Genomic DNA, 13,582 nt, shown 5'->3' on the forward strand with positions numbered 1-13,582 from the left:
AAAACTGATTTTGTACATTGTTGCACTTATGGGCCTCATATGGACCCACCATGCTCCATAGTTCCCCCGATGCGATAATCCTAACCATCAAATTGCTTTCCTAACTTAAAACTTACTACTTTGCTTTTGTTACTCCCTTTTATCTTTATATGTACTCTTTATTTGCATCAACCATCGTGCGAGCCAACTCAATGTCGAGTCAACTTGAGTTGGTGAGATCTCAAGCTGAGTCACTATCTAACTAACTCATGCATATGACTCAGTCCAAGAGAACAAGACTAGTGGAAATGGCTGAGTCTATTAATGCCAACAACGACAGATCCCCTTTTGCGTGCGTCCATCATCTCCACAGCTGCTTGAAAACTTCTTGGCCAGCGTAGTACCCTTCCATTCAGGAGCAGCGTCTTTATGCATTTGGGAGACATGTTTGCGGAGTTGTACCTGGACCTCTCCTTAATAGCAAGTACAGTGCCATTTGCTGTGATTTAGTCGAAGTGCTGGAAGACCTGGCTTGTTCTAATCTTCAAAACTGAAGGCAAAATGCCTTCATGAACTGAAAACTCATCGAAATTCTGCACCACCCATTGGTATCCTGCTACCACATCACTTCCCAAATGGGCCGTTGCTAGTTCAGCTATTTCTTGAGCTCTTGTATCGGTCGGCATGACCTAATGGTTCGTCCTTATCAAACGCTATGCTCATCCTGCATGTCCTTCGTAATTTCTGTTGTTTTCTGCAATAGGTCGGTGTAATTGTGGGGCCAAAATCAGCAATTGTATTGCTTGCTACAAGAATCAAGGCTGATGTGCCTCCAACCTTCCCGAGAAGGTAGTCACTGGGTGAGGTTGTTCAACACTATTGATAGGAGTCTTTTCCTTCAGTAGCAGATCTACTTTCGCCTCAATGCTCAACATAAACTGTTGTTGATTCTCCCTGACCACTGCAAGCCGTTCTGCAATGGCCTTCCAATGCTTCTGCAATTTCTCCAGCAACCCCATCCAACTCCGTTTCTGTCTGAATCATGTTCGTTGGCCATGGATCTGATCATAGTTTAATATCTCAAAAACTCAACTCGTTATCCAGCTGGGTCAGGTTGACTTGAAGATTCGAATTGACTGGATGTTCAAAATATTAAAGTAGGATTAAATTTCACTAATATAGATAATTAAATAATAGGAATGTAAAAATAGTAAAAGTTGATTGCAAAGCAATTTGCTTGGGTAGCTGGTAGGAGCATGATTCTGCTTGTTTGAAGTTGGGAATTGAAATCCCATGAACAGCACATGTTTTTTTTTTTTTTTTAAAAAGGGAATTACTCACCAAGTGACTTAGTTCAAGTCATGCTGAGTCTTGTCAAATCTCGACTGAGTATGCAAGCCGACTCAACAAGTCTAAACCGAGTCAAGCTCGCCAGCAAGTTTCAGAGTGACTTGTTTCAATTTCGAGTCGACCCACCAAATTTTAGAACAATTGCTTTGATACCAAATGTTAAGACCCCAAAATGATGACAACAAGAAAGGTGAAACAACACCTTTAGAAAAGATTTATATCATTCATACTCCTTTTACAACAATAACACTTCCACGTACAATATTATTCAAATAAAACTCATGCCTAAAAATAGCTTATTCAATCTCATCAACAGCAAATACAAATTCACACCCACATCTAGCTACATTCCAACATCTTAAATGGTAGCTCACATATGTTGACTCATCATTACCACTAACAACTATGATGATTCACATGCTGACTCATGACTACATGCAACGGATGGCTGACAAGGATCGTATCTAGGATCAAATGACAATTGGGAGCAAAATATGAAGCATCAAGCGATCTTATTCTTATTGCTACATCTATCTATAGTAATCCTGCCAAAATCTAAGAATCCCAAAATAAACCTTAGATGGGGCATTATCAACAATGGAGATGGCCTGCATTCTGTATGCTTACAATCCCCAAATTGCATTGGCTTGCATCATCAAACATTAGGAACATTTCAACTACTACCTTGTGAAGGGAGATTATGTCTTCAGATCTATGCCGCAAGTTGAAGCAAGTTATCGAGCACCACCTGTCTAGCCACTGAGAGCTCTATGCAGCAAGCTGAAGCACGGCATCAAGCACAGCCTTTCTAGTTGGTAATGCAGGAATGGCTCCCCTCTCCATCACAGTCAATGCCCCACATGTATTTGCAAACTTGAGAGCCTCTCTCAGTCGATCTTCATCCTAAATGGTATGAAATAAATGACCGATGAAAACATGGATAATGCATAATAAGTGTTTTTAAAGTTGGGTATTTACAATTCTTACAGTAAAAAGAAGTTTTTTTTTTTTAACCAGAAGCAATACCTGAAGCAACGAAAAATCAGTAGCTAATTGTGATAGTATTCCTGCAACAAAAGCATCACCAGCACCAGTCGTATCGATTGCTTCTACCTTTAATCCACTGACCCGCCCATTGAAATCCTGTAAGAAGTAAAGACTGGTTTTTCACATCCAAAAATAGAAATGAAGACGTCTATAATGACTTGATAAACTGATTCCAAATGGCATTCAAGGATTCTGTTCGCCAGTTCCCTACTTCTGTCTGCAATGCATTAGCAGGTGATTGTGGATAATGTGAACCAAACTTATGATATTCTACAGAGAATTGGAAAGTTCCTCAATAAAGAAAATTTCCAAATAATAGATCATTGGTGAATTTTCCATGAAGAATTCATAACATATTCAGCATATAAAACGAGTGCAGTTGAAATGACAAGGTAATCTACTTTATAAGCAGTGTCTTGAGACAGCACCCACTCATAATATCCACATTCGTGCCTAGGACGAAGCATATAGCCTCAGCCATCACATCAGATGAGAGAGGGAACAAACACAGAAGACTGAAACAACTTATGTTCAGAAATCCTAGCTCAAGTTGAAATTATCTTCTTCAAAGCTCACAAAAAGGATAAATATTTTTACATGCATCAAAACTGTCAACATTCTATAGACCAAGGGGAAGTAATAAAAGGCATTCCGTGGGTTTCTCTAAGCAGAAGTGTAACGTGTTGGAAAAATCTGACACTACATTCATATGGGATACGTTAGGGTTCTTCTCCTAGACGAATCCAGCCGTTTAGACGGCTGAATACAGAATCCTCTCACCAGCATGGTTTCAAGATCAATTTTTGGCATGTCATAGCGTTCCCCAAGGACACATGGTCATATCACCCTGTTCGGGCTGTTTTGGGCCAATACAGGGCCAATGCAACGTTGTCGTTTATGGATGATACCAGTACATATTGCCCACTATGCGATACTTTAAACCACGCTAACCAGACACTAAATAATTCTGTGCTAAGAAAGACAACAAATCTTAGCTTCTAATTTAAAACATAAAACAACTTTTCTGTTTACAAATAACTCTCAAAATAAGAAGTCACTTATGCAAAAGATAAATTATTAATTCTATTGTTGCTTTTGTATCACAATTTTAGTAAAAGTTTGAAAGTTAAAATTTTATTTTTATTTATTTTTAACCACCAAAAGCTTTAAATTTTTAAAACATGTTTATAGTTTTCTTCCTTAATTTATTTATTAGGAGTGGATCGTGCAATATGCATGTGTGGAGAAGGAAGGGAGCAAAACCTGCAAATAGAGATTTTGCAAGAGGTTTTGCTAGGGTCCGGCGGCCCCATACTATACTATGTTACATTGGTTGGTTTTCACACTGTATTGGATTTTAAATGATGATTTGAACCATTCATGTTCTGGATTCTATGCTACCCAGGCCATGGTAAGAAAGATCTGTTGAATGGGTGATTGTGTATGAAGAAACATTTGTTGAATTCAAATACAAGATTCAAAGGTTAGGATAATCGAGGAAGCATGATTATAAGATTATAGCTTCTATATGGTGCTATTGAGAACATGAACGGTTCAAATCAATCTAAGGATGCAACCTAGGGGTGTAAACCATTCACCATATCGTACTTTGGTGAGTTGCCACGGCCTCCACACCATAGCAAAACCCTCTAGAGTGAGGGCTTTTTGGGGAGAAATTGATGCAGGACAATTAACCACTTGCTCTAAAAGCTCGAACTAATAGAGTGTGACGAATTAATCCCTTTTATTTCATAGCCCAAGCCTTACATCGCATGGGTTAGGACCTCGGTCGAACCCCCCTCGTGGGCCCCAAATCACATGGGTACCACCTCACACGAGCCACCTGTCTACACGGGTCGCCCACCCCGAGTGTGCCCCTATATCCCACAGGTAAACCCACTCATGCCCAGTGTGAAAATGCCCCTACATTAATCACCCTTGGTGAGGAGTCTCGAACACGAGACTTTCCGCTCCGATACCAATTTGATGCAGGACAATTAACTACTTCCTCTAAAAGCTCAAACTGATAGAGCGTGGCGAATTAATCCTTTTATCTCATAGCCTAGGCCCCACATCGCATGGGTTAGGACCTCGGTCAAACCCCCTCTCACGGACCCCAAATCGCATGGGTACCGCCTCACACGAGCCACCCGCCTCACACGGGTGGGGCCCGCCTCTCATGAGCCACCCGCCTCACACGAGCCGCCCACCCCGAGTGTGCCCCTGCATCCCACAGGCAACCCCACTCGAGCCCGGTGTGAAAATGCCCCTGCATTAGAAATCCAAGCCCATTGCTTTCTTTTTGCAGGTGAAATCTGCACTGTTTGACCAACAACAGCCACAATCTTTAGTTCCTGTGATACCCATCCTTCATTACAAATGTCTCCCATATGCGTTGAATATCCAAAAACTCTGCCTTTGGGAAACTAATTGCGGGTGCAAAAATGTCCAAAAGCTGCTCATGTTATATATAGCATAGATTTATTAGTTACATTATTTATTTAAAATCACTAAGACTAATAATACTCATTTTAAAGCAAAGTGTTACAGAATCCGGCATGCTGTTTGGTACCCGCAATATCAAGTTTTTTAAAGAAGTAGTGGAAATACGCAATAGTCCTTATATAACAAAGGATAGCATGTGTTTACCTAGATATGGTACAGATAGCCCATGTCACCTTGATCATTTTGGCACAACTGTTGATAGGAAATGACCCAAGTATCACATCATAACTTATTGGAAAAGGCAAATTTGTTAACCAGGAATTATACCATGCTCTACTGAAAGGGTCCTTATTTTATGTTTAATTATGAAGACATTTTAAATTAAATAAAAATATACCTGTCAAATCTATGAATCCTATTTTGAGGTTGTATGAGCATGAAACCTCCATACTGGTTGCCAGATTTCAACACTTGCATCTTCATGCAAGATAAAATCCTTAATAATTCTCATCTCCATGCAACACAAAACCCTTTCCTGCCCAAGGGTTTCCTTGATTCAGTTATGACCTTTGTCATTATTGTTAATAGAGGTGGTTTATCGTTATGTGAAGAAAACTGTCTTCTTCTTATCCTTTAGGCTACTTCCTTTATCTAACAACATTCTTGTACCTTTTTGTGCATCTGTATAACATAAATAGATTTTCCTACCTGGAGAGGTGACTAATCATTATTATTGCTTTAATCCTTTGTCCTATATTTTTCTCATTCATCTTATTTCTGCTTCTCTACAAAATCGCATTTGTATATACAAGTTTTTATGGTCATGTGGAGTCCAATTCTGACACATTTTGCTAAGAGTGAGCATGTTATTAGGATGGATTTGACTGTGACGTGTGGTGTTTGAGTGGCTAGAGTGGTGATGAGTCTTATGCCATGTAAATGTTGTATGATTTTCTTTGCATGGATGAGAATTCTGGAAGTTTTAGGAGGTTGATCCCCTCCAACATGATCACTCACCTTCAACACAGCAAGGGTTGTATCAATTGGTTTTTTGTAGTAGAACAAGGCTAGCCTCCTTTATACATGGTGATCAAGGTGTCCTGTATCGGTATTGGTTGGCGTAATGGTGCCCTCCGAAACCGATACGGATACGGGGGCGTAACGGCGATACGGGGACATAACGGCCCATAACGGCACCAAAAAAAAAAAATTTGGCAAAAAAAATATGAAAAAATATGGATTAAATCCGGAATATTCTAAGCATTCCAAATATGCATTCATTTATAAATTGGAACATGTTTATGGTGGTGTAACGGTCCACTCTTTGGTGAGAAGTTGTATCGGACTGTCTGATGAATTTATGAACCAGATAACCTGAATTTGACTACAAAATTCATATATTTAATTTTCTAAATATCTAATTTATATACTTAACAATTTGATATCATTTCTCCCTATAGTTTTTTTTTAAAATGAAATTAAATTCAGGTAGATCGCGTTGCCAATTTGGGGCTGACTTGGAGGACCAATCCATGCCCCAAATCAGCCTCAAATTCATGCAATTTATTGCCATTATCCCACTTGTGAATTGGTGAACATTTATTAGATAGTGAATCATGAAAAAAAAAAATCAAAAGGCCCTAATTTAAAAAATAAGCGTCCACAAATTAACAATTAAAACTATTCAAACAATTTGATTTTGGCATTTTGAGTTTGCAATTACAGTCCATAATTTAATTTGTAAATTTTAAGTTAATACATGTATCATGTACAATTTTTTAAGGGCCCGAATTAGGTAGGACTCAGATTGTGAAGTGTAGCACACGAGTGTCAAAGTTTTTTGGACCCCACTCGTGATGAATGTGTTATATCCACACCATCCATTCATTTTGCCAAATAATTTTAGGACATGAGCCCAAAAATGAGGCAGATCCAAAGGTCAGGTGGACCGCACCATAAGAAACAATAATAATTAAACAACTATCATTAAAAATTTATCGGGGCTACAAAAGTTTTAGATCAAGCTGACATGTGTGTTTTCCCTTCATCCATGTTAGTGTGACCCTATTAATAGGTTAGATGGAAAATAAACATTATAGTGGACCCTAAGAAATTTTTAATGGTGAGCATTCTATAACCACTGTTTCCTATGTTGTGGTCCACCTGAGATTTTGATCTTACTAATTTTTTGAATCATAACCTAAAATGATGTGGCAAAATGGATGGACGGCATGGATAAAATATATACAGCATGGTGGGGCCCATGTGGCACATGTACATTTTATTAAATTGTGCAGCTTGCTGCGTAACGTGTACCAGTCCATTCATTTGATGCAAGCAAGTCTTGCGGGTCTGATCATGAGGTATGTGTTATACCTAAACCGTCCATTCCTTTAACGAGCTCGTCTCAAGGCTTGACACGAAAAATAATACAGATCTAATTATTAAGTGGACCACACTGCAAAAAGTAGTGGGGGATTGAACGTCTACCATTGAAACCCTTTTTGGGATCACAGAACTTTTGGATCAATATGAAATTTGTTTTTCCTCTTCATTCAGGTCTTTTTGACCTTTTGAACAAATTGGATGGAAAATAAACGTTATGGAGGGCCTACGAATTTTTTAACGGTGAAAATCATCATCTCGCTGCTATTTTTGGTGGGTTCCAGAAGATCTTTGGATAAGATTCATTTTTTGGCTAATGCTCTAAAATGATATTTAAAAATAGATGAACGGTGTAGATATAATAAATACATCACTGTGGAGCCCACGTAACTTTGATCTCCTTTGAACCGTTCGTACAACTCGGAGCTCGAGGACTGTCAGCGCTCGTCTTAACATGACACGTACCTCCAGCTGGTGCGCGGTACACCTCCGAAAGAAAAAAAAAAAAAAGGGAGAGGGAAACCGAAAAGAAAAAAGAGGGAAAGAAGAGAAAAAAAAAAGAAAAAGAGAGAGAGAGAGAGAGAGAGAGAGAGAAGAAGCAGCAGCAGCAGCAACAAGCCACCGCGGTTGTAGCCACAGCCGCGGCCTCAGCTTCCCGAGAAGAAAAAGAAGAAGAGGAAGAAGAAGAAAAGAAAAAAAAAAGGTAAGTATTTGTTTTTTTTTTTTTTCCTATTTTTTAAAGGCCGTAACAGCAGTTACGGGTCAGTAACGGCTGTTACGTGTACAAAAACGAGACTCGGCCAATACGGCCCCGTATCGCGTAACGGGTACCACCGTTACCGTTACGTATCGGCCGTTACGGCCGATACGTAACCGTTTTGGGACACCCTGATGGTGATGCAGGGGCATCCTGGTGCGGACTCCAAGTATACACCCTATCTCCACATTGGGGTGGGGTGGGGTGGCCCACAAGGTGGGGTCTATGAGATGTAGAATGGCCACAGGGTGGGACCAACTGTGGGACCATGTGATTCAGGGACCCATGCGATGTGGGGGTTGCCCACAGGAAGGTCTCGCCTAGGTTTACCTAGGAGAGCCTGCATATAGGAATAATCCGGTCAATCCTCAACAACTCTTAGAACTTTTGATGCACTGGTCGGTTATTCGCTATCAGAATGGTATCAGAGCGGAAGCCCAGGGATCGAGTCTCCTCACCAGCATGGGTGGATGATGCTGGGGCATCTTGGTGTGGACTCCAAGGATACACTGTATCTCCAAGTTAGGGTGGGGTGGTCCACGAGGTGCGGTCTATGAGATGCAAAATGGCCATGGGGTGAGGCCCGTTGTGGGACCATGTGATTCAGGGACCCGTGCAATGCAGGATTGCCCACAGGGAGGTCTCACCTGGGTTTACCTGGGAGAGCGAGCTGGAGCTTATTGTGCACTGGTCGGTTGTCCGCTATCACATGGTAACATGGATGAGGGCAAAGATGGAGGTTGGGATAAAGAGCGGGAAAGTGGGTTGGCTGCCACGAGTAAACTTGCCTCAAATCTTGGAGTCGTTGAAGCTTGAAGGATGTCTTGAACGTGTTATCAAAACGGCCCGAGATATCAAGTCCACAACTCCAGGATGAACAATCGACCACACATTATCCCAACTACCAAGGAAGATCTTAACGGCAAAGGAAGCCTATCAAGAGGCACATGGATTCAAACTCGCACTGTCAGGATTAAATTCCTAGAAAATATTTAATATGATTCATGATGGTCAGATGGTGACACTGCCCTCAACGCATCTAATTGGTGATGCAATTCCATGGTACTAGTGTATGGAAAGGACCATTGAAAAGATGCCATGGTCCCAGTTTAAACTTATGTCATGCATGCGAGCTGGACCCACAGAGTATGAAGATCCTGGTGGCACGTTGTCAAGCTTCAACAAACCTTATAGGCAGAGATTGGCTAAGAGAACCATCAGGTTGCTGAAATTGTTATTAGCTAGTTGCTATATCCAGGCTCAAGGATGAATATGGCGCAACTCAGCAAATGACTATGGAGATTCAGAACTGAAGATGCAAGGTTTTGGAGGGAGGTCGTCACTAGCAAATATGGTGTTCAGGACAGGTTGGGAACAAAAAGATCTTCTCTTTATCGCACTTATATCTTATGGAAGGTGATTTCATCGGTCTAGTATAGCCGCAGTAGAGGGATTTCCTTTCTTTGTGGGATGGTAGTCACATCCGCTTTTGGGTGGATGTTTGGCATGGGGATCGGGCATTGCATGAAGATTTCCCTAGCTAGGCTCGTATCACCTCAAATAGGCTTGTTCTTGTGCGAGATTGCTTTTCGATTTGTGGTGGTCAGTTTGTTTTGGACTCCTTGCTGTGGGGATATGGTAGAAGAATAGATATTGGAGTTGTTTGCTCCGATGGGTCATATGAAGAACACGGTCCCTTTGCCTCATGATGGAGACTCAACGGTGTAGAGAGCTCATAGTTCAGGTCATTTCTCTGTGTGATCTTTTTACAAGTTGATAAGTACACACATAGAAATTCCAGGTATCGGTGATATATCGTAGAGTACACACATAGAAATTCTAGGTATCGGCAATATATCGTAGAGTAGACACAGAAATTCCAGGTATCGCAATATATCGTGTAGAGTATTGCCAATGCATCAAGATCACCAAGGTATCGTCAATATTTTCAATTGTATAGATTCCAGGTGTCGCTTGTATCGCCAATGTATCGGTGATTTTCGATAATATCGCCAATATATTGCAATGTATTGATATCATGAAAAATCTGTTTATTAAAAAAAATCATTTTAAAACTTTTTTTATGGGTGCATGGTTGTATGATGAAATACATGTTTGTATGTGTATATGTATGCATGCATGGATGTATGTATGAATGTATGTATGGATGGTCCATTGGATGGATGGATGGGTGGATGTATGTGTCTCTATGTGCGCATGCGCGCGCGTGCGTGTGTGTGCGTGTGCCAACGTGCATGGATGGATGGATGGATCCACCATTTTTCCATGTTTCCCTAAGTTGACGATACATGCTTTTAGGCCCCATTAAAGGGAAACTTATTATTTGATTCCTAAATTTGCAAATATGCGTCTTTTTCTATTATTTTATTCTTAAATATGCAAATGTGTATTTTAGCATCTTCTAAAATATCATTGAAAAAATCCACCATTTTCCTGATGTTTCTCTAATTTTTCCCTAAGTCAGCATTACATGCTTTTAAACCCCATTAAAGAGCAATTATTTGATTCCTAAATATACAAATATATGTATTTTAGCATCTCTTGAAGTTTCATTGAGAAATTCCACCATTTCCTGGTGTTTCCCCAATATTTCCCTCAGTCAGTGATTCATCCAAGTATCACTGATAATATTGGTGATATCGATAATACATGTTTCTGTATCCCCAGCCAGCGATACATGTAATGATACCAATACTACAAACACTGGTCATATCCGACATCAGTTAGCAAATTCAAAGAATTAACAAATAATCAGTTAAAACACTAGCTCTTACGTCATTCACTTGGTTTGCGTGGATCTGTTTGGAAAACTTGTCTAACACAGTTACACAGGTGGAACTATAGGGTCCTCAGGCAAAGCAAATCTACAGTTCCCTGAAGCTCTCAAATCTGTAGACATGTGGCCCCTGTTCCGATTGTCCAGACCTTGAATTGATGGATGCCACCTTCAATGAGGGAGGCCCAAAAAATATCACAGATTGATAGATTTCAGTTGGTGGCCTGCAAATAGAATGTTCAGGGGAAAAAAACAAAAATACTGCATAGTTCGCATTTGTCAGAAAGAAGACCAAACATTAATGGTTTCAGATCTCCAATATATAAGAACTTTGGGGCACCCCCACCCACTGAGCAGCCATCAGTTCAACAGTCTGAATTTCCAGAACTTGGGTCCCTTATATGGATTTGAGAGCCACATAAAACTGTACATTTGCTGAAGCTCAAGTCCCTATAATTCCTATGCATTGAATTGGTACAAGATCTAGAAAGAAAAGCATAAACAGAATTCAAGAAAGATCAATTACGGGAGGCTTACCTTAGAGTAATACCTGCAACCATCTGGGCCCTCAGTCACAAGCAGCAACTTGAGATTTGGATGGAATAGCTTGCGAACAACAGCATCATCATATGGGTCTTCACCTTTAGTCAAAAAGCACACTTCTTCTTCGCTTATCTATTTCAAAAGTTGGAACAAAATCAAGAAAATATTCATTTGCCTGTAATTGTAGATCATTGACCTTTCAGAAAAGAAGAAGAACTGTAGATCATTGTAACACTGCCTTCTACAACGGAACGGGACAAAAGGAAAGAAATCATGATTCTACAAAACACATTTTTAAGAAGATCTATACCTTAATAACGTCAGCAGTCTCCCATATGCTCAGTATTCCTTCTCTTGCACTTTCTGGTGATGGCCAAAGTGGAAGTCTCAAATTAGGATCATAAGACAGAAGCACGCCAGCATCCTTTGCAGCTTTCACTGCAGCGATATGGGCTGACTTGCATGGTTCCGTAATCAGACTTATAGAACCGTAATGGAAAACTTTTGCCTGTCAAAGGATTTATAATAAAGCATAATGAATCGCTAAATTAAAGAGAATACCACCAAATTCAGAAAAGTAAAAAAATACTCTGGCGCTAGAGAGTGTATATTTTATTACCACCACCATAAAAGCTTCACATACCTTCTTAATGAGATCAAAATCAAGTTCAGATTCTTCAAGCAGCATATCAGCACTTGGATTACGGTAAAACATGAATTCACGTTCACCATCACTCTTCAAAGTGACAAATGCTAGAGCAGTCCTAGCACCAGGGTCAAAACGCATTCCCTTATTATTTACATTATTTTCCTTTAAAATATCAGCAAGCATATACCCAAACTCATCTTCACCAACCTGTTTTTGCAATTAAACATAATGCAAGATACAGGCATAAGATGTATCAGGAACACATGCACTGGTAGTCAAAATAGAATGCAGTAATCTGAGCTGAATCGAACTCTTTATTACAGAGACTACAATTGCTGAGTTAACTTCAACAAGAAATGAAAGTAAGAAAGTATAGTCGAATTCTATGCAAATTCATAGATCATAGGCGATTACAGCTCCATGGCTTCAACGTTAGAACTATTCAAACAACAAAGTGACTGAACTGAATCATATTGAATTTGTATGACCATCAGCGATAATAATGCAACTATAAACATTGCAAAAGATAAAGACTAGGCACTGATACCAATTTGAAGATTCTCAACTTTCAAGCACACCACAACTACATAAAAGTCTCTCATACAAGGCATAATACATGTACAAGATATAACCTGAGAATCCTCTTGTTACGCCCCGAAATTCGAAACCTGAGTACAACGACCCTGACCGCGAATTCTAGGGTGTGAACTAAATGAATTGTGTTTATTTATCCCATTCACATTCAATACACCACAAACTAAACCAAACAACTTATTTAATTATCCAAACCATAACATCCATAACTCTAAAATTAAGAATTTTTTTTTTCAAATTCCACTGAACTACTACCATTGTCTCTCACTCATAATCTCTGCTTTTATCTTTTACAATTGTCCAAATAAAATAAACTAAAACTGAAACTCTAATAAAAATAATCATTTAAGTACTCTGCTTCTATAGTTCATTCCTTGACTCCTGAACCTAAAAGAGTTATCAAATTGGGTGAGCAAGAAGCTCAATGAGATCAGATCCGCCACACTTGAATTCTAAAAGTTGTACCAAACGGATCGGCTCAATGACAGACAAAAATTAAAATAGGATCTCAATGGAATAATGTCATCAATGAAATTCAATGTCATATATAAACTACGATGCCATAATTGTTAGTGCACCTATGAGTCAATTGAGCCATTGAAAGCTGAAGACCGAAGACACAAGAGGACAAGAAGCATCAAGGAGTGAAGGAACGGATAAATTGAGGTGCCTTGGTGACCCTAACCTTGGACCCAAAAGAACCTAGCCTCTAAATTATCCTAATCGTAATGGGTGAACCTTCTTTTGATCATCCTCTAGCTTTAGGAGCTCCATTTGAACATGCTTAGATAGGCTATAGAGGTCCTGAGCTATTGGAAATCAAACTACCCAAACCAACAGACTCTCGAGTGAAGCTCTATCGACCTCAATCAATCAAACATGGCTGAAATTGTCCAGCGAGTTCTCCGGGCTAAATCAACGGAGTTCAATCGATCAACGACCCTCGGCCGATCAATCGAAGATGCCGTTTTTTGCCCGTTTTATAATCGTTGCAAACCGAAATCTATATAAAGGGTATTCAGGCATTGGGCATTCG

General features: G+C 39.8%; 1 protein-coding gene across 1 annotated transcript in view; it reads right to left on the reverse strand.

Annotated features, from left to right (window-relative positions):
* Positions 1 to 1,502: 1,502 nt before the first annotated feature.
* The window catches only part of LOC131251463 (probable fructokinase-6, chloroplastic), a 39,653-nt gene continuing 27,573 nt past the window's right edge, over positions 1,503 to 13,582 (reverse strand). Inside the window, exons 3-7 of the mRNA XM_058252176.1 lie at positions 11,947 to 12,159; positions 11,614 to 11,811; positions 11,298 to 11,435; positions 2,356 to 2,472; positions 1,503 to 2,232 (exon numbers count right to left, since the gene is read on the reverse strand). Of these exons, the coding sequence (XP_058108159.1) occupies positions 2,098 to 2,232; positions 2,356 to 2,472; positions 11,298 to 11,435; positions 11,614 to 11,811; positions 11,947 to 12,159 (801 nt within the window). The 3' untranslated portion in view covers positions 1,503 to 2,097. The remainder of the gene's footprint in view (positions 2,233 to 2,355; positions 2,473 to 11,297; positions 11,436 to 11,613; positions 11,812 to 11,946; positions 12,160 to 13,582) is intronic.

This window comes from Magnolia sinica, chromosome 7 (assembly GCF_029962835.1).
Source record: "Magnolia sinica isolate HGM2019 chromosome 7, MsV1, whole genome shotgun sequence".
Classification (NCBI taxonomy): Eukaryota; Viridiplantae; Streptophyta; class Magnoliopsida; order Magnoliales; family Magnoliaceae; genus Magnolia; species Magnolia sinica.